This window comes from Phocoena sinus, chromosome 14 (assembly GCF_008692025.1).
Source record: "Phocoena sinus isolate mPhoSin1 chromosome 14, mPhoSin1.pri, whole genome shotgun sequence".
Lineage (NCBI taxonomy): Eukaryota > Metazoa > Chordata > Mammalia > Artiodactyla > Phocoenidae > Phocoena > Phocoena sinus.
In genome coordinates, this window is record NC_045776.1 from 52,885,928 (window position 1) to 52,911,022 (window position 25,095).

General features: G+C 40.5%; 1 protein-coding gene and 1 pseudogene across 4 annotated transcripts in view; one reads left to right on the top strand and one right to left on the bottom strand.

The window, feature by feature from the left end:
• Positions 1-23,977, bottom strand: part of YES1 (YES proto-oncogene 1, Src family tyrosine kinase) — a 79,660-nt gene extending 55,683 nt beyond the window's left edge. Inside the window, exon 1 of one of the 4 annotated variants that reach the window (XM_032603205.1) lies at positions 22,589-23,977. Coding sequence is in view for 1 of the 4 variants with exons in the window: in XM_032603203.1 (XP_032459094.1) it covers positions 9,186-9,222 (37 nt within the window). In the remaining 3 variants the exon portion in view is untranslated. Of the gene's footprint in view, positions 1-9,185; positions 9,290-18,303; positions 18,372-22,280; positions 22,506-22,588 lie in introns of those variants that run through there. The other 3 variants (XM_032603204.1, XM_032603206.1, XM_032603203.1) reach the window with 3 other exon arrangements.
• On the top strand, positions 8,957-9,053 carry LOC116739399 (annotated as a pseudogene).
• Positions 23,978-25,095: the final 1,118 nt, after the last annotated feature.

The window sequence follows — 25,095 nt, forward strand, 5'->3', positions numbered from 1 at the left end:
TAAGTTTGTTGAATTGAATTACAGATTCTTTTCCCCATCAATGTTTAGGACTTGACCCAAAAGATAAATATTAGTCAACAAATTAATGTTTGAATCTGGCTTCTTTAACCAAAGGGAATGGAGATAAAAAGACTGTAGTACACAAAAAAAAAAATCACCCTAAGTAAAAATAAATTTAGGGCTTCCCTGGTGGCACAGTGGTTAAGAATCCACCTGCCAATGCAGGGGACACAGGTTCGAGCCCTGGTCTGGGAAGATCCCACATGTCGTGAAGCAACTAAGTCCATGCACTACAACTACTAAGCCTGCACTCTAGAGCCCACGAGCCACAACTACTGAAGCCCGCATGCCTAGAGCCTGTGCTCAGCAACAAAGACCCACCGCAGCCAAGAATAAATAAAAATAAACTTAATCCATAATAATTAACAAGATTAATTTACTAGTTATCTACATCTCCTTTAATCTGTGAAAACTGATAATGCTTATGACCTCAACAACTGCTCTAGCCTCAAAATGTCAGTATAAGGTAGGTGACAAGAAAACAGCAGCTATATGAGAAAGGTAAAATGCATGTTGACCATTTCCAGACATTTCTGACATCATCTTATCAATTCAAGGTGGCAACAATTGATAATATCGGTTTTCTGCATTATTATTTAGCAACTGCTATTACTCCACTTAGAAATAGGTAGGAATGTTATAGACACGAGTAAATGAAAACTTATAGGAAAATAAGATTTGGTACTTATCAAATTTTTATATAGTCAAGCTCCAAGGACCATATCTATATCATAAAATCAAACAGATCTACATGACATATTTTCTGAAGGACTTCATCCATTTACATTTGAATTTCCAAAGAATATCAATTTGCCTGCTTTGGCTCTTGGGAGTAAAAAATTAATGTGGAAGTAGTGTGAATGGTTTTATCATAGTCCAATGGAGCTGTCACATTAAAAGGAGACATGAAGTTTTTGGCCTCTCACCTTCCGAGATGGCCCACACACTGTCTATGGAGTGTGTATCTCCCTGATTAAACCTCCTTTCATTTAAAAAAAAAAAAAAAAAGGGAGACATGAAATTTTTAATCAAAGAAGAGTTGATGTTTTCTTTCTTTCTACTTTCATATTACATGAGAAGCCTTTTACCCTAGGCTATAAACGATCACAGTCTTTAGTTCCTTAGCATGACCTAAGAATCAAAGCCAGAACCTTGGTACAATATTTCTGAACTGTTCCTTACTTCTGTGCTATACTATTTCAATCCTGAAGTCATTTTTAAAAACATGTATGTAATAACTATGTGAATATATGTCAACATTTAAAACATCTTATTAAAAAGTTAAAAGACTGCATTTGATTTTTACGGTTTATCATATAAAGGAGTGCAAGTTTCCAACAAGAGCCACAAAAACTGTATTAGAATTGGTTAAGATTTTTTGCAATACTGATACTATTTTGTGCTCTTACCAGAATATTACAGTAGTATTAGCAGTATTTGCTTGCTTAGAGCAAGTATATAAAAAAGGTGGGTTGTATTATTATGGCCCACATTTTATAGTATTATTTATTTGAGGAATGGGTATTTAAAATTCCATGAGACAAGTTACCTATACATGCATAAACTATTTCTGACTGGAAACAATTTTCTCCTATTTATCATTTTTGAGTATTGACAACAGAATACTATATGCTATAAAACCTAAAGAAATGGCACACGAGTGTTTTTTCAAGTTTTCCTAAATAACATGAATACATAAGATTTTTCATGATCCAATACTCTTGTGTCAAGGAGGAAATGCAAACTGAAATTATAAAATAAAAAGAATAACAACTTCCTACCACATCAATGAGCTATAGCAAAGGTTGTATTCAGAGCAAAATTCATAGTCTTACACACCTATTACTAAAAAGAAATTAATACAAATAAAATTTAGGGAAAAAAACAAAGAAACTCAAAAAGAGGATTTTAACTTGTAAATCATACTGAGATTTCTTTTCCTGTTGTTTCTAATTAATTTTTCTTTTAATTTTCTTTTATTTCATTATTATAATGGAAAAACTTCCAATGTGATTTACAAATAAAAATCAATGAAATAGATAAATCACTAGATTTAATCTTAATCAAGAAATGAAAAGGGCGAGTACACAGTTTTAGGTGTGAAAAGAATGCTAGAGCAACAGAAGATTTGAAAAAACTATAAACGGGAACTTTAAAAAAGTTTTAACAATCAGATGAAAAGGATGACTAAGCAAATGGAAGTTAATAAAATTAACTCAGTTAAAAGACAGGAGACCTAAATAAATCAATAAGCATGAAAGGGGTTTAAACCTTGTCAAAAATTCCATCAAAAATTATTAAATATTTTATGGGTAAATTATCTGACACCTGTCAAGAATAAACTAGTTCTATGCTCTTTAATCTCTTCCAAAACATACAGAAAAGTTTCCTTATTTTTTTACTGACAGCCGAATCCTGACAGTTGGTTTGGGGTCTCTACAGAGCCAAGAAGTGGGGAAACAAGGGAAAGATCTAGTGAAGAGTTCCTAAGTCGGGGAATCTTCGCACTCTCTTGGACTGCTAGCAAATATTAGTCCCTAGCAAATTAAGAGTTTTTCTGAGGAAACAACAGCACTGAAAAGCCCTTAAAATACCACAGACACCAAGGACCAGCAGCAGCATGCTCTTCTAGCCCACCGCCAGATATTTGATCACTGACTTAGTATTGTTTTTTAGTTTTTTAGGGTTTTTTTTTTGCAGGCTTAGAGAATTTTTATTGAGAGTCTCGGACAGCCTGGAAAATGCAGTGCAAATAATATATATTTTCTACTTTTTAATCTCAAAATATATCTAATTTGTCTTTTGATTTTTCTAACCTTTTGATATAGATTTTTCCTAAGAGAGAAGTCCACGCCACCTGTCTTTTAGGGATGCAATTTTCTTGGTTGTAATATTTTTTCAACAGACATTCTGGATAATCAAGAAACCTCCTTCCCAATCACTACCTACGTTACTCAAAACCTCTCCATATTCATTTATTCATTCAAAAATTACTTACTGAGAACCTAAGAAGTGGAGATATAGTAGTGAACAAAAGTCCCAGCCCTCATGCAGTTTGCACTCATATTGGGAATAGTTAACAGACAACATTAGGCACTTACTATGTGCCAAGCACTGTTCTAAGTACTCTTGCACACATTAACCTACTCAATCTTTAAAACAACCCTGTGAGTTAAAGGCTTTTTCTTTTTACTTTTCCTTTAAAGGTGAGAAAACTGAGGCATAGAGATTATGTAACTTGATCCAAATCAAAGATAACTCCCAGGCAGCCTGGATCTAGAGCAATGCTATCCAACAAAAATATGATGTGAGTCACATATATAACTTTAAATATTCTAGTAGCCGCATTAAAAAAGGTGAAAAATAGGGGAATTCCCTGGAGGTCCAGCGGTTGGGACTCCGCGCTTTCACTGCAGAGGACCGGGGTTCGATCCCTGGTGGGGGAACAAGGATCCCACAAGCTGCATAGCAGGAAAAAAAAAAAAGGCGAAAAATAAACAGGTGAGATTAACTTTAATAATATCTTACTTAACCTAATATATCCAAAAGATTATAATTTCAACATGTATCAACCAAAAAAGTTGAATTATTTTACATTCTTTTTATCATATTAAGTCTTCAAAATCTGGATGTATTTCACACTTAACAGCACATTTCAACTGCTCTACTGTCCCATGTGGCCAGGAGCTACTTGACACATTGTGATTAACAATAAGGAATATGTATTTGGTTTTCCTCCCTATCCCTAGCCCAGAGCTCCTAAAACCCTTGGAATTTCCTGACGGATAAGAGCAATAAAGGTGAAGGAACACCTTTTGTTATTCACAAGTCCCTGAGTTTGTGTTAGTGGTAACTAGTAGAAAGCCCCTAGGGTGAACCCACCAGTGGATTGAGTGGCTGGAACTTTCAGCCCCACCACACACTCCCACCTCAGGGGAGGGAAGAGGAGCTGGAGCTTGAACTAAACACCAACAGTCAATGGTTTAATCAGTGAAGCCTCTGTAAAGAGGCCTCCATAAAAATCCTAACTGAAGGGGTTCAGAGACCTTCCAGGTGCTGAAGAGACCTGGAGGTTCTGGGAGGGTGGCTTACCTGGAAGCCCCACACCCCTTCCCACATACGTTACCCTGTGCATCTCTCCCATCGCCTGTTCCGAGTTGTATCCTTTTATAATAAACCAGTAACCAAGTAAACTTTTCTTGAGTTGTTAGCCATTACAGCAAATTATCAAACCCAAGGAGGTGTCATGGGAAATCCCAATTTACAGCAGTTGGACAGAAGTTGTGGGTAACGTGTAGACTCACTATTTGCAACCTTGGTATTCTCATAAGTAATGAAATAGAGATAAAGAGATAGGAAGTTTTAGGTGAACTCCTAAGGCATAATTATGTTTTAGGTATGTCTATTTAAAACTAAATTCTCCAAGGACTTCCCTGGTGGCCCCGTGGTTAAGACTCCACACTTCCAACGCAGGGGGCCCGGGTTCCATCCCTGGTCAGGGAACTAAGATCCCACATGCCACGTGGCGTGGCCAAAAATGAAAAAAATAAATAAAAATTGCAAGTAAAAATAGTTTCTCCAGACTTTTGGTAACTTGAAACTTTAAAGTTTTGCTAAATTAAGTTAAATGATGGGAATTCATTGAATATCCAGGTCATTTCAAATAAGATAAAATACTGAAACATTAACTGCTAAACAAGTCTATCTACTTTTGTCTTCTTACGAGAGAAAAACTAAAGACGTCTGGGTTTATTAGACACATCCTGTACCACGCTGAGGAAAGAAACTATGTTATGAGAAACTAACATAATATTGTAAATCAACTATACTTCAATTAAAAAAATTATGCTCTGAGGAAATGTATGTTTCTAGAGGTTATAGAATATGTTCATAAAATTTGCCAATGGGGAAATAGTGGTACGACAAACAATCCACAATTACTTACTTCTTAGTTTCCATCAGAAATTAAGGTTTTTAAGAGTTGAGAATTTTAATTAATGTAATTAAAACTAAAAATTAATATGGAAAACATCTTTGTATGCAAGGAAAAAGAAGGTATAAGGAATGGAAATGCATTTTGTTAAGGGAAAGAAAGTAGGGGACAAATTAATATGGATACAGAAAGTTGCAGAAGATTTGCAAGAGAAAATAAAGAATCCATAGAAAGGAATTCTATGGGACTTCCCTGGTGGCAAAGTGGTTAAGAACCCACCTGCCAATGCAGGGAACACGGGTTTGATCCCTGGTCCGGGAAGATCCCACATGCCGTGGAGCAACTAAGTCGTGTGCCACAACTACTGAAGCCCACATGCGCTAGGGCCCATGTGCTGCAACTACTGAGCCTGTGTGCTGCAACTACTGAAGCCCACGCGCCACAAGAGAAGCCACCACAATGAGAAGCCCGCACACCACAACGAAGAGTAGCTCCCACTCGCCGCAACAAGAGAAAGCCTGCATGCAGCAACGAAGACCCAACGCAGACAAAAATTAAAATCAAAAAAAAAAAAAAAAAAAAAGGAATTCTATGTGTGGTCAGGATTAAGATCAGGATGAATTTAATTGAGTCAATGAATTTTAAGATTAAAGGTAATATGGTACAAAACTTGAATATGTTTTCTTTGTTAAGAAAAATTTTTTTGTGGGGAATACTGAGCTGCTAACTTTCTTTACCTTTTAAGTAATTTGTTCTAACTCTATATATTTGCTTTTGAAATCTTTTATTGTCACTTTGTTAAGTGAATAAGTATTGTTTCATGGTGACCTATGATCTATTTGACCAAGTGTTTTGAAAGTTGGTATGCAACATTTCCATTCCCCAAATTGAGACAAGAATACACCCTGTTTCAACAAGAAGCAGCCAGAGCAGCTGTCGCCCCATTCCCTGAAAGATTTGGGGAAAGTTAAAACAGGAGTGGGGACTGAAACCAAATCCCCCTAAAACCAAGTTCCATTACAAAGTTTATGGTTAATATGTCTATCCAAAACTTTATCCCCTTTCTTGTCCCCTCTGACCTCAATGCCATGCTAACTGAACACTAATCAACCAGAGTCAGATGCCTAAAGCTGCTGATGCAGATATCATCAGTAATATACAAACTCAGGTCATTTCTCCAGGGCAAGATGAGCTAACAGACCCCCAAGCCATGGACCACCTGGCTGGGAGAATCATAAACCAGAAACATCCTGACTCCCAAAACTATGACTGAAAAATGTCACAAGACCATGCCTCTTTGTGACACATGGTCACAAGACCATGCCTCTTTGTTCTTCCCCTTTAAGAATATCCCTAACTCAATGACCAAGTTGGAGTGGGCCTGAGGCTTGTCTCCCACTCCCCTGCATGGCACCCTGTAACAAATCCTTACTTTGCTACAAACTCCTGCTGTCAGAGTTTGGCTTTCTGCACTGCAGACACACAAGCCCTCTGCTCAGTTTCAGAGCCTGGGACATCTTACACCAAGAAAATTAAGTAATACTCAAAACATGATGTGGATATATCAAAAGTGTACAGGAACCATCTTGAAGAGGCTCTTGCTGGCTAAATACAGGATGAATTTGAGCATCAAAATGAATGACACTAATAGATTATAACCTGTTGACTAAAAAGAAAATCCAAAAATCACTCTGATATAAATGAGTGAGAAGGGAAGATTTTCTTTCAGAATCCCAACTAATAAACATAGAAGGAATTACACAGAAAAGTATTACTTTGCAGCCATCATTTCAATAATCAATTCAGGCAAGACTCATTCATGGAGTCTAAAACTATTTTCCTACATATCACTTATTAATGAAAGAGAAAAATGCTAACTTTACAGTGGAGAAACCTGACAGATATCACCTTACCTAAGCAGAATTAATACTGCTAATAATGGGACTAACAAGGTGTGCCTCCTGATGGGCTATACCAGGAACGACACAATACCCCTGATATATCAGTAGTATTCCTGCCCTAATTCATAATCTAAATCTAATCACGAGAAAGCACAAATCCTCAATAAGGTACCCTGTACAAAACAAGCATTCTGACTTTTCAAAAATATCAACATCATGAAAGATAAAGGCTAAAGAACTATTCAGATTAAAGGAGACTAAAGAGCCATAACTAGATGCAGTGGGTTACATTCTGGATTTTTGTTATAAAGAACACTATTAGGACAACTAGAAAAATTTTGATTATGGACTGCGACATTAACTCCTTAGGGCTGCTGTTTAAAAATAAGTAAATATGGGCTTCCCTGGTGGCACAGTGGTTAAGAATCCACCTGCCAATGCAGGGGACACGGGTTCGAGCCCTGGTCCGGGAAGATCCCACATGCCGCAGAGCAACTAAGCCCGTGTGCCACAACTACTGAGCCTGCGCTCTAGAGCTCGCGAGCCACAACTACTAAGCCCACGTGCCACAACTACTGAAGCCCGCACGCCTAGAGCCCGTGCTCTGCAACAAGAGAAGCCATTGCAATGAGAAGCCAGCGCACGGCAACGAAGAGCAGCCCCCGCTCGCCGCAACTAGAGAAAGCCCGCACGCAGCAACGAAGACCCAACACAGCCAAAATAAATAAATAAATAAATTTATTTAAAATAAATAAATAAATATTTTTAAAAAGGCTTAAAACAACAGAAATGTATTCTCTCACAGTAATGGAGGCCAGAAGTCCAAAATCAAGGTGCCAGCGGGACCACGCTCCCTCTGAAACTCTGGATAGAATCTTTCTTGCCTCCTGCTAACTTCTGGTTGTGGCTGGCAATCCTTGGGACTCCTTGGCTTGCAGCTGTGTCGCTCCCATCTCTGCCTCTATTGTCACATGGCATTTTCCTCTTCTTATCAGTACACCAGTCATACTGGATTAGGGCCCACCCTAATTCAGTATGACTTCATTTTAACTTGATTACATCTGCAAAGACCCTATTTCCAAATAAGGTCACATTCACAGATACTGGGGATTAGAACTTTTGGGGGAAACACAATTCAACCTACAACAATTGTCTATTAGATAACTGTGTCATAGTGATGTTAAAATTCCTGAATTCGATTGACTGTACTGTCGGTGTATAAGAAAATGTCCCTGATTTAGAAAATGTACACCGAAGTAATTAAGGGTGATGAGAATGATGTCTGCAACTAACTTTCAAGGTGGGGATGTGGGGAGGATACCCACACACATATACAAGAAAGGAATGACAAAATCAAATGTGGCAAAATGTTAGCAACTCTTCTGTAACTTTGAAATTATTTCCAAATAACAAGTTTTTCTAAAACCACATGAAATAATACCTATGAATAAGCTTAACAACAAATGTTCAGAGTCTATATTAAAAAAATAAAACTGTGGGATATAAAGAACCTTAATAAATGAAACAAACCATTTATTTTTAGATAATAAGATCCATTATTATAAAGGTGTCCATTCTTCCCTAAATAAATCTAAATAATTAACATTATCTAGATCAAAAGCACAATGTTCATATGGAAAAGCAAATGTATAAGAATAGCTGAGAATTTTTTTTTTTTTGGCGTTACGCGGGCCTCTCACTGTTGTGGCCTCTCCCCTTGTGGAGCACAGGCTCCAGACACGCAGGCTCAGTGGCCATGGCTCACGGGCCTAGCCGCTCCGCGGCATCTCGGATCTTCCCGGACCAGGACACAAACCTGGGTCCCCTGCATCGGCAGGCGGACTCTCAACCACTGCGCCACCAGGGAAGCCCGAGAAATTTTTAAAAAAAGAAAAATGAGGAAATTTGTCCCACTAGTAATCACAACCTCATGGTTAAGAGTATAGGCTCTGGAGTCAGAGTTGGTGACAGTCCTAGCTTGTGACCCGAATAAATATAACTTCTCAAAACCTACTTCTTCACCTGTAAAAATAAAGATATTGAAAATACTTAACTCAATTGCTTGCTTTGGCAGCACATAAACTAAAATTTGAACGATACAGAGATTAGCATGGCCCCTGTGCAAGGACAGGCACATTTGTGAAGTGTTCCATATTTAAAGAAAGAAAATCCTTTCATTAAATAAGATGGCTACCGGTCAGAACATTTAAGCCAGATTTTCAAAAGAAAAAAGAATACCTAACTCTGGGTTCTGTGAGAAATGAATCAGTAAAATATGTTAAAGTATTTACCACTGTGACTGGTACACAGGTAATACTCGATACGCATTAGCTGCTGCTCCTGCTGTTGTTACCAGGGTCATGATCATCCTCATCATCAAGCTATGTGGTACTGGCCTAGGAATAAACAAGTAAATATCGGGAAAACAAAGAGTGCCCCAAAACAAGCCTGAGAGTAAAAGAATTTGTAAATGCTAAATGTGGCATTTTGAATCTGTGGTAAAAGGAGAGATTTAGATTTAATAAACAGCATTGGTGAGCTCTATCATCTGAGGAAAGAAAAAAGGAATTGGATCCTTATCTTACAACATATATGTTTCAGAGTAAACAGCTAAATTATTTGTAACATAAAACAAAACAAAAACCTATAAATAGAATTTTTTAAATTATTGTCAACTGTGGAAAGTATTCTTAGAACACAAAATTCAGAAGTTACAAAAGGAAAATTACTTGTAATACTTTAAGATAAAAGAAAAACATTAAACAAAATAAAGACAAGCAGAGATATGAAGTGTTTGCAACATAAAGGATTAATATCCATTGTACACGAAGAATCTGTAAAAGTCTTTAAGAAAAAGACAACCCAAGAGCAAGATTGGCAACGGTTATGAGCATGCACAGAAAAATGCACAGTAGACTTCAACTGAAAAAGCAAATAAAAATAACTCTGAGATATCTTTGTTCATATATATAATAAAAATAAAACAATGTTCACAGATATTACGGGATAAACACACATGCTTATCCCATACTCCAGTTTAATTTTCCTTAAAAAAAAAAAAATCCAGAAATACATAAAAAGAGCTTTAAACCTGTTAATATCCCTGACTCTGAATATCAAAAAGATAAAGCAAAGTCTATAGTGCCATTAGAAGACTTAATTACAGAAAGGGGAAAATAAAACAGACCAAAAAATAAATAAATTGGAAAAGGAATCACTGACCCTTGCTGTTAGAAGGAAACTAAGCTTTATCAGGTCCGACCACTCACCAACACAGGAAAATACCACTGACAGATGATCTAGAGCCAGTATTTACTCAGACTACAAAGAGGTGGTTCAACAATCCAAGAAAGCACTGCTGGACAACTAACTGTTAAGAATTACTTCTCTGTAACATTCCAATTGTTTATAAATGGTAACTGTTTAATAAACTGTTACAGAATCTTGTCCAGATTCAAAGGTAACTTTCAGTTGTCTGCATTTATTAAAATTCACCTTTTAAGGCATCATTTAATCATTTTTCTTTCTTTTTGAGATGTCTGTCTCTATGATTTCTTTTTTTTTTTAATTTTGTTTTTATTTTTGGCTGCATTGGGTCTTCGTTGCTGCACGCAGGCTTTGTCTGGTTGTGGCAAGCAGGGACTACTCTTCGTTGTGGTGCACGTGCTTCTCACTGCTTCTCTTTGTTGCAGAGCACGGGCTCTAGGCGTGCGAGCTTCAGTAGTTGCAGTACATGGGGTCAATAGCTGTGGCTCGCAGGCTCTAGAGCGCAGCTCAGTAGTTGTGGCGCACAGGCTTAGCTGCTCCGTGGCATGTGGGATCTTCCCAGACCAGGGATCAAACCTGTGTTCCCTGCACTGGTAGGCAGATTCTTAACCACTGTGTCACCAGGGAAGTCCACCATGATTTCTTTCTATTATCGGTGGGGTCCTGGGAATATCAGAAATGTCTTTTAGAACCTTCAGATGGAATTCTTCTGGACCTAGAAGCCTGAAATCAGTCAAAGCTAGATACCCTCTTACTATCTAGTTTCTTATACTTTTTTTCTAGCTTTTCCATTAAAGAGCATCCTCTTGTTCCAGAAGTTAGGAGATTAAAAAGAAGACGTGCTAGTTGTTTCTTATGATCTATCATTTCGACTTTCTGAAGTTGTGATCTGTGGCTTTTTTCTTACTGCTGGCTGTGATTATCTCGAAGAATCATCTACATTGTCATTAGTTTTTCCCTCTTCTAAGCATCAATCATCCTAAAAATCCTATTCATCCTCTGACAGCCTAAGAGGTTCTTGACTCTCTCTTCTACTTGACCTTTATTACGAGTTCGTTCTATTCATTAAAAAAAAAAAAAATCAAAAACTAAGCCCCAGTAGGAGTGGCTTAAGGGGGTGGGGGGAAGGGGAAGTGTGAGGTGAGACTGGGGAAAGGGAGGTTTAGCTCCATCATAATTCCCACCTGCCACTATTCCCCACCAAATTCTTTGATACGGCTAATTACTGTCTTTTCTCAATCACTAAAAGTGCTATCTAAATGTATTTAGATAAAAGCCCCATTCTACTCTGACCCCCTTCCCTACCAGGGTGCTTCTCAAACTTTTCATATAAAAAAGTCTGGGAAATTCATTCCTTTAGGTGGTATATTGCCCACTAGAATCTTAAACCATCACCGTTAGTTTGCTCCTGTACTAATATTGTTGCCCGAATTAAGAAAATACCATCTGTGCCCACACCTTTCAAATAAATATTCTAATCATGTTTATACAACTAAATAGTGTATTTCCATATACCTAACTCATTCAACTACTAGGTTACTTCCTGTTCCCTTCTGTGGCAGAGACAGCTACGTTTCCACTAAAAATGCCTTCTCCCCTTCTATGGTGTAAAGTTGTCACTGGAAGGTAGCTGCCCTGCCAAGGACTATTTGTCTCAGTTCTACCAGATACAAGCATATGACTCAATCAGTGTATGGGGAACCGATGTGTGCTAGAGTTTTTAAGAAGCATGGCTGCTAGAGATATAGTTAGAGACTATGATATAAAGAAAAGAAACCCATTTATTCTTACTTCTCCTTAACATTTACAAGTCACTGCTAAATCAAATCTCAGTTTCTTCATCAGACTCAAGTAGAGTGTTTATCTGAATTCATCCTGAGCATTAATGCCATTGTTTAGCACTGGGCCTGCCACTCCAAGGAGTCTTGAGGTTACTTACTGCATGAGTTTTCAGTGAGAAGCTGGCTGCTGACACTCCTTTCTCCTATGCCCATGGCAAGCAAATACTGCCAGCGAACTGCTGTACTTGCCCATATTTTAAAACTATTTAATACGTGCCTACTATGTGCTGTTGTTCTAGATACTTGGGATAACTTCAGTAAACAAAATAAAGATCCTACCCTCGTGGAGCTTACCTAGTGGAAGCCATTCTAAGCTCATAGAGTTGGCACAACAGGGTATTTTATATATTTATTTTTTGGCTGCGCTGCGTGGCATGCGGGATTCTAGTTCCCCCAACCAGGGATGGAACCCGTGCTCCCTGCAGTGGGAGTGTGGACTCTTCACCACTGGACCACTGGGGAGTCCCTGGCACAACAGTTTAAACCTATCTGCTAATCCTTATGTAGACTCAATAAACACAGGCAGTGATGGAACTGTTGGCAGTGATGTGTGGAGTTGTACTGCGGATATTCTATGTAGGATAATAATGCAACAAAATCAAGCTGTATTCCCATAGAAAACAATGCTCCAGCTTATAAGAGAGGACAAAGGGTACATTCTTAGATACAACGGAAGAAATAAAAGGAAGCCAAAGAAGAAAAGGCTTCTAAGGTGGTGAAGGAAATCACTGTCAATGGAACTTGACACAGTAGCAAAAGAGTAGCAAACAAAATTTCCATTTAGAGCTTTAGATGAGACTCTTCATGCAGAGAGTGAGGAATTCATGGAACAATAAGATTTCAAGGAACAAGCCAGGGCTTCCCTGGTGGTGCAGTGGTTAAGAATCCACCTGCCAATGCGGGGGACAAGGGTTTGAGCCCTGGTCCGGGAAGATCCCACATGCCACGGAGCAACTAGGCCCGTGCGCCACAACTACTGAAGCCCGCGCGCCTAGAGTCCGTGCTCTGCAACAAGAGAAGCCACCACAATGAGAAGCCTGCGCACCGCAACAGAGTCCCCCGCTGGCCGCAACCAGAGGAAAGCCCGCGCGCAGCAACGAAGACCCAACACAGCCAAAAAAATAAAATAATAAAAATTTTAAATAAATAAAAGAACAAGCCAATGTGGAAGAATTCTACTGGATTTCCTTAAGAAGGAAGTGCAGCTTTCAATGTTGGTAAGTCTGTACCAAGGTGCAGGAAACCACCATCCTACTGACAGAGCAAATCAGAAAGTGTGCTCTCTTTCTGCAGCATGTGCCTGAAACATGATGGAGGACAATTTAGACAATACAGAGCTTCCATCTATTTCTACTAACTCATCGAGGAATAAATCATATACTTAGGAGAAAAGAAGGCAATACTGCACAGTAGAAGGAAAACTGATTTGACCATAAACTATATATATGTATATAAATATGTATGGGGGGAGGCTGACTATATACAGACAGACTATATATATACTTTACAAACCCAAACTTACAAATGAACCACATTTACTCCAGTTGAGTTAGAGTAATAACCCACTTCTGCATGCTCCTTTGCTCCTTTGATGAATTTTTTTCTTTTTGGCCACGCCACACAGCTTGTGGGAGCCTTGTGGGATCTTGGTTCCCCGACCAGGGATTGAACCCAGGCCCTCCACAGTGAAAGCGTGGACTGGACTGCCAGGGAATTCCCTCATGAATTAAATTTAGATAGGAAAAAAACTTGATTGGAAAAACATGCAAACACTGTCTCTGTAATGTGGGCTGTAGCTACAGTTTAGTTAGTGTAATAACCCAATTTTTTAGCTCATATAATAGTTGACCTCAACACCCATTATGAAATATGCACCACAAAGCTAATTCCATTAAAAAGAAAAGTGTAAGTGTTGAAAATTCTCAACCCGATACAAATGTACAGTTTAAGGAAGAAGGAAAAAGATAAAAAATCGCCCTTTCCATCATTGCTCCTTATCCCTAAGGAAGGTGTCTTATAGGAAACAGTCTTGCTGTCAGTTATTCAGTCACATCAACGAGCCATGTGACCTTAGCAAATTACATATACTTACTGGTCCTCAGTTTCTTTGTGTGTAGTAAAAGCCTATCTTATGCATGATTCCTCTGTGGTTTTGGAATGCCTTTTCAAAGATTTAAGTTAAACGTGAAAATGTATATGAATGTATAGCAAAGCATCTGACATAAAACAGGCTTTCTTGGGACTTCCCTGGTAGTCCAGTGGTAAAGAATCCGCCTTCCAATGCAGGGGACGGGGTTCGATCCCTGGTCGGGGAACTAAGATCCCACAAGTTGCAGGGCAACTAAGTCCCCACACCACAACTACTGAGCTCGCGCGCCTCAACGAGAGAGCCCATGTGCTGCAAACCACAGAGCCCATGTGCTCTAAAGGCCACATGCCACAACTAGAGCGAAGCCCACGTGCCAAAACGAAGAGCCCGCGCCACAATGAACGATCCTGCATGCCGCAACTAAGACCCGATGCAGCCAAAAAATTGTTTAAAAGAAAATAAATAAAATCTAAAAATAAAACAGGTTTTCTTCTGTCTTTACCCAATACCTAGCAGAAGGAGTGAATGGGTGGGAAAAAGAAAAAAGGACACAAAAAAGAAAATTATAAACTTCATACTACATCCACTTCTCATTTCTCCTCTTCTACTCCCCTCATTTTTGTTTCTCATTCCCAATCTTTTGACCTGTTTCCATTTCTCACACTGGGTCAGGGTAGGAAGCAAGTTTCACAGTGCCTAGCAAGCAGGTGGGAGGAACTAGGGAAGCTTCTGTCCTTAAATTAAGCTCAGAGTCCTAGCATCCTAATATGGAGCTCATAACAGTGATTTTTAAATAGTGAAAAGCAGGGAAGGTGAGGACTGGCAAAGCTACAGGTTATCCACTGTATAATCAGAGCATTTAGTAGGCCAAGTATTTCATTTGCTCAAAGAGCTCAGCAAATTTAAAAAAACACACAAAACTTAAAATCAATCAGAACATATTTACCACAGAAACACTGTTATATCTTTATGTTAGGTTTTTACAGGTAAACTCTAATGGGCTGCCCAGAAATCTAATCAAAAAGGCTAACCTTAAAAAAAGAACTTTTTCTGGGAAAAATATACTGATTTTCCACCTTATAGTTTTAGTTTCGTTTCTTTTCCTTTCTTCTCTTTCTTTCTACAAAATCTATTATGCAAACCTTAAAAAGCTAACCATTTTCAAATGCCCATGCTTATTTTGTTCTAAATGTTAACTACATGTGTTAAAGAAAAATATCCTAAACAATTAGTCTCCGGTTCTATCAATTAAAAAAGATGTTTTAATTAATGTCAGAGGCTCTTTTCCCGATACAATGCAGCAAAGCTGTCATCCAGTCATGACTACCTGTTAACTGACATCACAACTATGTGCTTCAATGAATCATTCAGTCCTTTTCTAACTTTACTGCAAAATAAATCTGAAATGTTTTTTTCAAAGCCTTGCTTTCAAATGTGTTTTCTTATAGTAAAACCTCTGTACAGGTGTTGTGGAGCCTGTGTATGTGAGTCACACGTATCTGTAATGGACTAACATCTAGAAAAACAAGTCTTCCTGCCTAGAGAACTGAATCGGTTTACTTGAGGCTAAATCTATGTAGTACAAAGGGATTTATTAAAGCTTCAGATGTATCACACCCTAACACCATCAAAAATCAGAGAAGTATTCTAATGGATTATCACACTAAAAAGATCAATCCAAAAAATTCATAACAGCCTCATAATTATAGCCAGTTCCACCGAACTGTGAATTCCTAGAAGGTAGCAGTCATGCTGCAATCATTTTTATAACATCAAAACTGACACAGTATTTGTTGCACCACAGGTTTAATAAATGTCCACTTAATGAACAGAATACACTTTATTTGCCTGAGAAAGTCCAGGGTCAAGTCTGTGGGTCAGTTTTTTACCCTAACTTTTACTTACCTGATACCTAATTGTATTTCAAATTCTAGACTCTAAAACATTTCCTTAAAATTTTATCAATATAAAAACTTCAACTGCAGTAGAGCCACATATTTAAATAAGGCTGAAAGAATATTAGAAAACATCTGGCCCAACTGTACCCCTGTTTCAAATGGTGAAACTGAGGCCTATGAAGTTCAGTGAATTGACCAAGGCCACATAGCTCTTCACTGTCACAAGTGGAATTAAAATGCAGATGGTCTTCTACCTTTTAGTCTTGTCCTTATTACACCATGTTACCTTCTCTGCTCCTTTTCAAATGCCTGACTGCTGCTAATTAAAAAGTACCTATAATGTGAAAATACTAATTACATCAGAACAAATGTAAGAAATCAATAAACTTGGGACTTCCCTGGTGGCACAGTGGCTGAGAATCCACCTGCCAATGCAGGGGACACGGGTTCGAGCCCTGGTCTGGGAAGATCCCACATACCGCGGAGCAACTAAGCCCGTGCGCAGTAACTACTGAGCCTGCGCTCTAGAGCCCACGAGCCACAACTCCTGTGCCCTAGCGCTGCAACTACTGAAGCCCACGTGCCTGGAGCCCATGCTCCGCAACAAGAGAAGCCGGCGCACCACAACGAAGAGTAGCCCCCACTCTCCACAACTGGAGAAAGCCCGCGCAGCAATGAAGACCCAACACAGACAAAAAAAACAAATCAATAAACTTGCCATGAAACAGTTTTTAAGTATTAACTTATGAAGCAAAAGCCACCAATTTTCTCCACCCCACCCCAATTTCTACTTAACACTAAGAAACTAAAAGTTACATTAAAAAATTAGAGAAGTGACTAGCCTCTGTAATCAGTTTAAGAAAACCTAAGGTCTACATATATTGTTAGAACAGAGGCTGAAACCAGACAATCTTTAGGTTTCAGTGGTCAGTCTTTTCCTCCCAGTACTTCCTGCCTCCACCCCCACCAATAATTCAGCAGACATATCCTATGACCTATGCATTCTTTCACAGATTACATCAAGAAAACAAGGATTTTTTTCTTTTTCTCCTTGGAATATACGAATATTATCACAATTATAATATTGTCACTAATACCATGATAGGATACCCCCCAAAAAAATTTTTTTTTTAATTTTTGGCGGCACTGCGTGGCACCAGGATCCCCGTTCTTCGACTAGAGATCGAACCTGCACCCCCTGCAATGGAAGCATGGAGTCTTAACCATTAGACCACCAGGGAAGTCCCCAAGATGTACTTTTTTTACAATCTAGGATCTTGGGCTTTCAACATTCACTAAAATAGTAAAAAAAAACACTTATTTAAAATAAACCTTACTAGAAACTAGTATAACTTCAACTACAAAGAGTTTCCAGTTTATGTTAGAAATATCAAAATGACCTTTAAGTTCACATTTAAAGTTTCAACTTTTTAAACAGTTTTATAAAATCATTTTCTAGACCAAAACCTATGAGGGTTAAAGATCTAAAGAACTTGTTTTAACATCAGCTTCTGAAAAAGTACTAGGCTGCTTGTGTAAAATTTTACTACAGGTATACCTTAAAAACATGTTGTGTGTGGGGAAAGTCTGTATATATAAACTCATAAATATACACAGAACCACATCCCTGAATACAGCTCAAAAGGATTTATTCTATTAGGGAGTGTTCTCAAAGATTCATATAAAACAGTTCCTTGCCACAGCGAGTACTAGGTCAAGTATATCACAGTCATGGAAAGAAATAATTAGAATGCAAGGAGAAATGTGCTTTGATACCAGCGTTCTGTGGGAGCACAGAGAAGGGCGTCAACACACCAATGTCTTGTTAAGTATGTGCCACGATAACAATGTGTACTTGTTAATGTTCAAGTATACACAGTCTTCCGTACTTCTTCCTTCCTTCTGGTTACACCAGTTTGAGAGCTACTTCTCCCAATACTCTCTATTCCCCATCCCAAATTAGCCAAATCCTGAACCACTAAATTCCAAAGCCAGAACTATCAATAGGAATTGTCTAGATTTTCCAACAGTAGTGGTAAACGAGAGGACAAGATGCTGCTGCTCTTTGCTTGGCACACTGAGCAACATTTCAGAAGCAACAAAATTTGCCTGCGGCCTCTTCCAGTCTGGGGCTTGCCATATAGAGCTGATGCTGTATCTGCGTTTGTTGATGTCCAACTTCTCACACCCCAGGAATAAAGAACAACAGGAAAAATAATCTAGGGTTCCTACTTGCAAAACTCCAGCAGTCACAGGGGATATACCATGTGCAGCTAGTTCTAGAAATAATCCCTTTTGAAGGTCTTCCACTTACTGGAAAGAAAGCAGGGAGTCCAAAGAACATATCAGCTCTGCCACCCGCCAAGCAACAGTAACAGCAGCAGCACTTCGAAGAGACACGGGTTAAAACAGCACAGAGTATATGGTATACGCTTCAGAGAACCTGAAATCACATATATATTCAAATTAGGGAAGCTGAAGGGCACTGCTGTCCCGGGTTGGGGGGCGGGGCGGGGGAGCAGAGGCATAGCTCAGCCCATCAGTAACCTCATTGTACATTATCCTGTACTCTGAAATTACAAGATTCCCTTTCTTTCCTGGAGTGAGCTTCAAGATCTTAAAGAATAACACCAGGTAAACCTAACCCAGACCAGGATGTGTTGCTATCAAGTCTGCTAGTTCCAAGACAACAGTGGCGCTGCTGCAGCCAACGATTCCTTGGCACACAGACACGTTAAAATGATCCTGGCAGCGGCACTGGCTCTTCTCTTTCACCCTCTGTTGTTACTCTAGCTCCTTTTGCTAAATCTGCCTCTGAGTATAGACAGGAGCTGGATGGTTCATAATCACCCAGCAGCTGTAGCTGAGCAATAGGCAGCCTAATTGCGGCGCCGGAGCAGCTGAGAGGAAGAAAAGAGAGACTGCATACCCTTCCATAGCCATACAAACCACCGCACACACTACCAATCAGATACCAGGGTACCTTAACAGGAACAGATGATTTCCTTTAAAGAAAAGCACCTCACTAGAGGAACTTGTATTTGTATTACAGACCTGTTTAAACGTGAACTGAAGGTGACCTAAGCCATGTAGCGTTCTGAACAATGGAAGATCTTAACTAAAACTTCCTGTAAATATTCACACAACAAAGCCAGCACCACAAACATCACCTTTGTAACATAACTGAAAGTTCCTGTGATGTAAGAACTTGGTACAGCCATGATCTCCTCTTCAGCTCTACATTACCACAATGCAAAGCAACCACACCAACAACTAACACAGCAAGCCATTACACAAAGCAAGTAAAGTAGCATAAGGCAGCGATTCACAGCATTTTGGAAACTCCAACACCATAATGTCATTTGAAACAAAACACCATTTCTTTAGGTGCTATACGGCACATCTCCATAAAGTCTGAGTAAATGAAAACTTATTTTATGCTGAGAATTTTAAGACATCCTTAAGAATATCAAATCGCAGGCTGAAATTACCAATCTAAAGAATTATTGTTCCAGAAAACTGAAAATGGATGAAAGACTTATTACCTTGATGCCATAGTTAAATTTTGCGTCTTAAACTGTCATGTTACCATAATCTTCTGAAAAATAGGGCATATTTTATATTTGATGATAGAACAGTGTTCCCTAGTTTAATAAACATATTTTGATTACCTACTATTTGTCATGTACAACATACAAAACTGAAGAGGATTTAAAGTTAGTTAAACCTGGTGTCTTTCCTCAACATATTAACACAATTAACATATGTTATTCACCTGTGAAACTAGTTACATACGCCAGCTGGTATTTCCCAGTTATGGTTTAATAGGTCTAATCCTGTTTGCAAAGGGCAGCCCAGCAGTATTCTAAAGTCAGTCACCAAATAGTAAGTCCTTTAGCGAAACACCTTATACACTGTAAAGTACATTACACACAGGCTTCTTTAAAAAGGAAACTTTAAAAGTTTCACATAAACTAAAACACAGACACAGAAAAGCAATCATGGCTTAATGAACTATACCTTGAACTATACCACCATCAGGTTAAAGAACTTTGCCACCACTTAAGGAGCCAGGTTCCAATCACAGCCTCCTCCCTCCTCTTTTATATTTACTTTTACAGGAATCACTTCCTTGCAGGTTTTTAAAAAATACATAGTTTTACCCCCCGAGTTCGCATTCCTAGATACCAGACCTTAATACTGCTCTTTAAAAATTTTTGACATTAGGCTTTTTTTAATATAATGCTAGTAGAAACTAATAATAAATAACGTCTACGCTAAACAGACTCACTAAAGAGCTAAACATATTTATAAAGAAAAATTACATTAATAAATTATTTACTGCCTAAAAGGATGCAAATTTGAACTCTACATAAACAACTCTTAAAGCATGTGTCGCTAATATTTCATTCACACTGGGTCCTTGCTATCTTTTAGAATATTTATTCTTTTAACATTACATACCATGAAAGAGATTTATTTGCATAGATGTTGATTTTTCAGCTTGAGAATTCACTGATTTAAAAAAAAAAACTTGAACCATGTATTAATATTATACTTCAGCCATAAGACAAATTCCACCTATCCCAGAAGATAGGTCAAAGCTGTAATTTCACTTTCGGTTGAACAGAATGGAGTCAATTTTGTGGTTTATGAAGTCAGCAAAAATGTACTGCAAAATTAAAGCTATTATAACATTATGGTGGTTACAGCAGAGTACATATTTTAAGAGCCCTTTTATACTTTATCCTGGAAACATGAATGTGAACTGTCTTGTATTTAGATTCAGATCAAAGTCTTTTTTTTCAAATTTAGGACCCAATGAATTGTCAACCAGCATTCAAAATCTCCATTGAGGTTTAGCTAATGTCCAAAAATTTAAATACAATTACACTTCCTTTTCTTAAAACATCAACTATGGCAGGGGTCTAATATATTAGTAAAGACAGAACAAAACATAAATAATGAAATATAACTTTCTTACAGAACAACAGATGAAAATCTTGTATGTGACACATACAAGGTCCTTGGCTTCTAATACAAGACACTCCTTCATTACCTGTCCATTCAAAATGTTTCCTGTCCACTGTGTGCCAACCATTGTGCTAGTTAATACATTAAATTTACCACACTTTGCCTTAAATGCCTATAGTCACATGTACCTATTTAGTAATATTTTCCTTAGTGTGTAATTTAACCACAGATAATTTAACAGGATGGTTTCAACACACTTAGAATTATCAAGTTAACTTTGCCACTGCAATCCTGCAGTTGCAATGCACGAGTATACCACCATCATACACATGTATATGTGAGATCATCTATGTGAACACACATTCCGGTGGGAACATATATACACATAATAAATGGCTTGAACATAAAGTTTGATTCCAGTGGAGACTCAGCTTTTCATTTCTCTAACAATTTATAAAGCGTCAGACCGTGTGTTATGCCGTGCCTGTTTTAATTAATGAAGCAGAAAATAATTCTACCAAATCCAAACCATGTTGGGTCCCACCCACTACAGAACAAAAATTAAAGCAGTCCCTACCCTACATCGGATTTGATTTTCTAAGAGCTTCTTAAAACAACGTTGCCCCATGCCCAATAAAGCAAAAGCTGGAAGCAATTATCAAGAAGAAAAACACATTAAAACAAAATTTTCTGTAACACATGTGGACAGAGAACCGAACCAAATGGGAGGCGGAGCGTCATAACACTAAAAGTGCACGCTGAACAGCGTACTTCCCAACCCCCAACCCAAAACAAAGGAAAACTTTAACATGTTGCGGTTTTCAATCAAACCTAGCGCAGCGAGAGGCTAACCCGCTCGCCCCCCCCTCCCCCGCCCGCTCTCCCGGCACAGTTGCCATCCCGCGTCCGCCGACAAGCAGACCCCCGACCCCGGGGACGGGAAGGGGCCGCTGCTCCCGCCCCTTACTTCGGCCAAAAGAAACCTCGCCGGCCCCTCGCCGGGCGGCCAGCACGACCTTAGAGACGCGCGTGCGGGTGTCCCGGCGCTCCCAGGACCTTGGGTCGGACTTGGGCGGGACCGGGAAGGAATGGACTGGGCGGAGACCGAGGCAGAGGGCAAGCAGGTAGCGCCGGGAAGGACACACGCCCGTGGGGCGAGCCGGGCCGGGGGAGGGGAGAAGTTTCTCCCAACTTCCCGACTCGGAGCCGGCGGGGAGCGGCGGCGCCTCCGGGCGCAGGCAGGCGCCGGGCCTAGCGCTGCGGGGCCGGGGTCGGCCGCCTCCTGCTCCGCCCGCGGAGCCCCAGAAGCGTCCTTACCTGCGCTCCAGCGGCGCTCGCATGAGTCGCCGCAGCGGCGGGGAAGGGTGGCGGGGAGGGGGCGGCGGGCGGAGGGGAGGCCCGTGGGGCCCTCTCCGTCCTCCACCTCCTCGTCCCGGGCGCCGAGGGGCAGCAACGACGGCACAGCCAGCCGGGGACTCGCTACTTCAGGAGGGAATTCCCGGGCTCCCCAACTCCGCGGCCTCACGCTCCACCTCCTCCCCGCGCGGTGCCCGCCCTCACTCCCGGCCCCGCCCCCCCGTGTAGGGGCGGGGGCGGGCTACCTGCGCGCGCGGCCGCCCGCTCACCGGAACTCGCGCCGCGGCCGACCGGGCTCCCGCGACCTCGCCTTCCGACGCCGGCGCGCGCCCCCTCGGGTTGCGGGCCGCCCTCCAGCTGTCCCGGTCGGCGGCGAGATCGAGTCACTAATCCCGACCCAACATGGCGGCGGGGTCTGGGGCGGATTCCCGAGGCGGTGCAGGCTGAGGGGGCGTGAGGAGGAGGCGCTTCTCCACACTGAAAGCAGGCCCACAGCGCCCCCTCCCCACGCGCGGAATCTGCGGCTCGGCTGCCGCGGAAGATAGGGTGGGGTGCCTCGGCCTTTCTCCTTTCCTCTCGCCCCGCTCTCTGTAGTGCCGAGGGCTTTGTTTTCGTGGGGGAGTATAGGAGTTTGGGGGGTTGGCTGTTTGCTCTTCAGAACTATGCTTCCGCACCCTTTGTCGTGGATAGTAAAATCTCAGCCCAGCCACGGGGGTGTTACTAACACCCTCATCACCAGCCTGATCGCCGTCCAGAAACGCTCGCGTCTGGCCTCCTTCCGATCCAGGGATCCTGTCCCAGCCCCAGGAGCTTCCTGTTGACTGTAGGTCGAACCAGCCTTGCCGGGAGAGGGAACCAAAGCCGAGTTTTGTTGGCGACTCTCCCAGTAATGGTGGCTTTGGCTTGTCTTGGGACAGCGTGTACTTAGGCGATGCTGGCAACGTCCCAGAGGAGGAACTGGGGCAGGTGTTATTGTCCCGTTTAACAGCTGTGGAAACTGAGGCTGCCACCCCAACGAACGTGGAGCAGCCACAACTAGAATCCTGCTCATCTGAATCCGAGCACCTTTCCTACTGGCCTTGCAGCCAGCCGCTGAAGCAGAAGGAAGAGGGTCCAGAAGGTCCAGAAGGACCTGGGAAAAAATGAGGATCAGCCAGTGTCCAGAAGGGCTGAATATTGAGTGTCTTCTGCTGAAATCACTTCTGCCCTGACAGACTCTCAGATTAACTTCCTCTTCGTATTTCCTCTTTGGTGGGGTTATCAGAACTATTAATGTTGGTACTGTTGGTTTCCTTTGTGGTTTTTAGCGAAATTCAGAATCATCTTCGACAAATACGAAATGGTACAATCATATGTGCCAGTATTCGGGTATTCTAGAAACTTAGGAAGTGCATATAAGGGTTTGAAAAAAATTTTTTTTCAGCTCACTGAATGAGCCAAAGATAGGCTTAGGCATTCACATTAACTAAAAGGTAACACCGTGCTTTATATGATTTAGCTGCTAAAACTTCATTTGCCCTTGACTGTCTTGGTTATTAAAATTTTCATGTAAATTTATATTTAGCTTTTTTTTTAAACTAGAAAATAAATTCCTTGAGCTGCTACTTTTCTAAACTTATGTGTAAAATAGAGATAGTATTTTTTGTCCTAAACTCTCAGCCTCAAAAAAGTCAACTCAAAAATACTAGTTTACTCCAGTTCAAGGGATGAAGTGGCTTTGGAGATGTTCTGTATGGAGTTTTAAAGATGGGAGAGGGTGTCAAAATCCTACGTTTTGTTATACTCACTTATCTTCACTTTTCTTCCCTTAACCCTCATTTTAATTCTTTTTATTACTTCATTCCCTGTTTTCTCTTTCGGAATATTTGTCTGACAACATCAAGCTTCAGTCTGTAAATATTCTGGAGATTTTTCAGTCTGGAGTCTCACTTATTTCCAGGCGTATTTAAAACAAACGGGACAAAGAGAATCTCTAAAGCCTCACTGAGTTTGGTATAATAGAAATTGCTTTCAAGTGAAAATCTGTTCATTTGTGAAAAGGACAAATGAAGAAGCACACCCCTGTGTCCCTCCCACACAGCAGGGAGGTCTGGTATGTATGGGTTAAGGAGTGATAAGGAACCTAAATCATGGAATCCCTGGGCGAGTCTGCTGGATGAAAAAGCTAGGGGAAAGCTTGAAATAAATTAATGAAATAGGTTAAGTCCCTACAAGAGTGAAACACATTGTTTATTTAAGCTTATTAATGCTTACAATTATCTGGTGGAAAGTCTGAAGGATTTGGGGTTTCCTTGGGGCCCACTCCCTCTCACCCTGGAACATGTGATTTTGCCAGGAAGTGGTTGTGTGTGGAATAAACCTCTCCCGCCTGTGTCAGTCATCTGCTGCTGTTGCTGCTTGCATCACTGAGGCTGTGATGATGATTTTCTCTTCCTGGTAACTAGAGAGCCTGCAGTCCTACACAGGGTGCAGGCACTGGTCTCTGCTCTTTAATGACTGTCCTCACTACCACCCCCTCCCCTCCAAATGCCTTCCACCATAACCATTCAAAGCTTGGATCTCCTTAAGTCACGGTGCCTCGGGTTATCTACACCACCTCAGCCTTGCCTCCTCCACCTGGCCAATTAGGGCAAATATGAGGAGCCCTCTAAGCAAAGATAGGGAAAATCGAGCAAAAGGCAAGTATCCATCCTTGAATGTTAGGCTTGTTGTGCCAAGCTCTGTGGTGAGATGCTGTACAATTTCTGATGGTTTCATCACCTCCAGGACTGGTGCT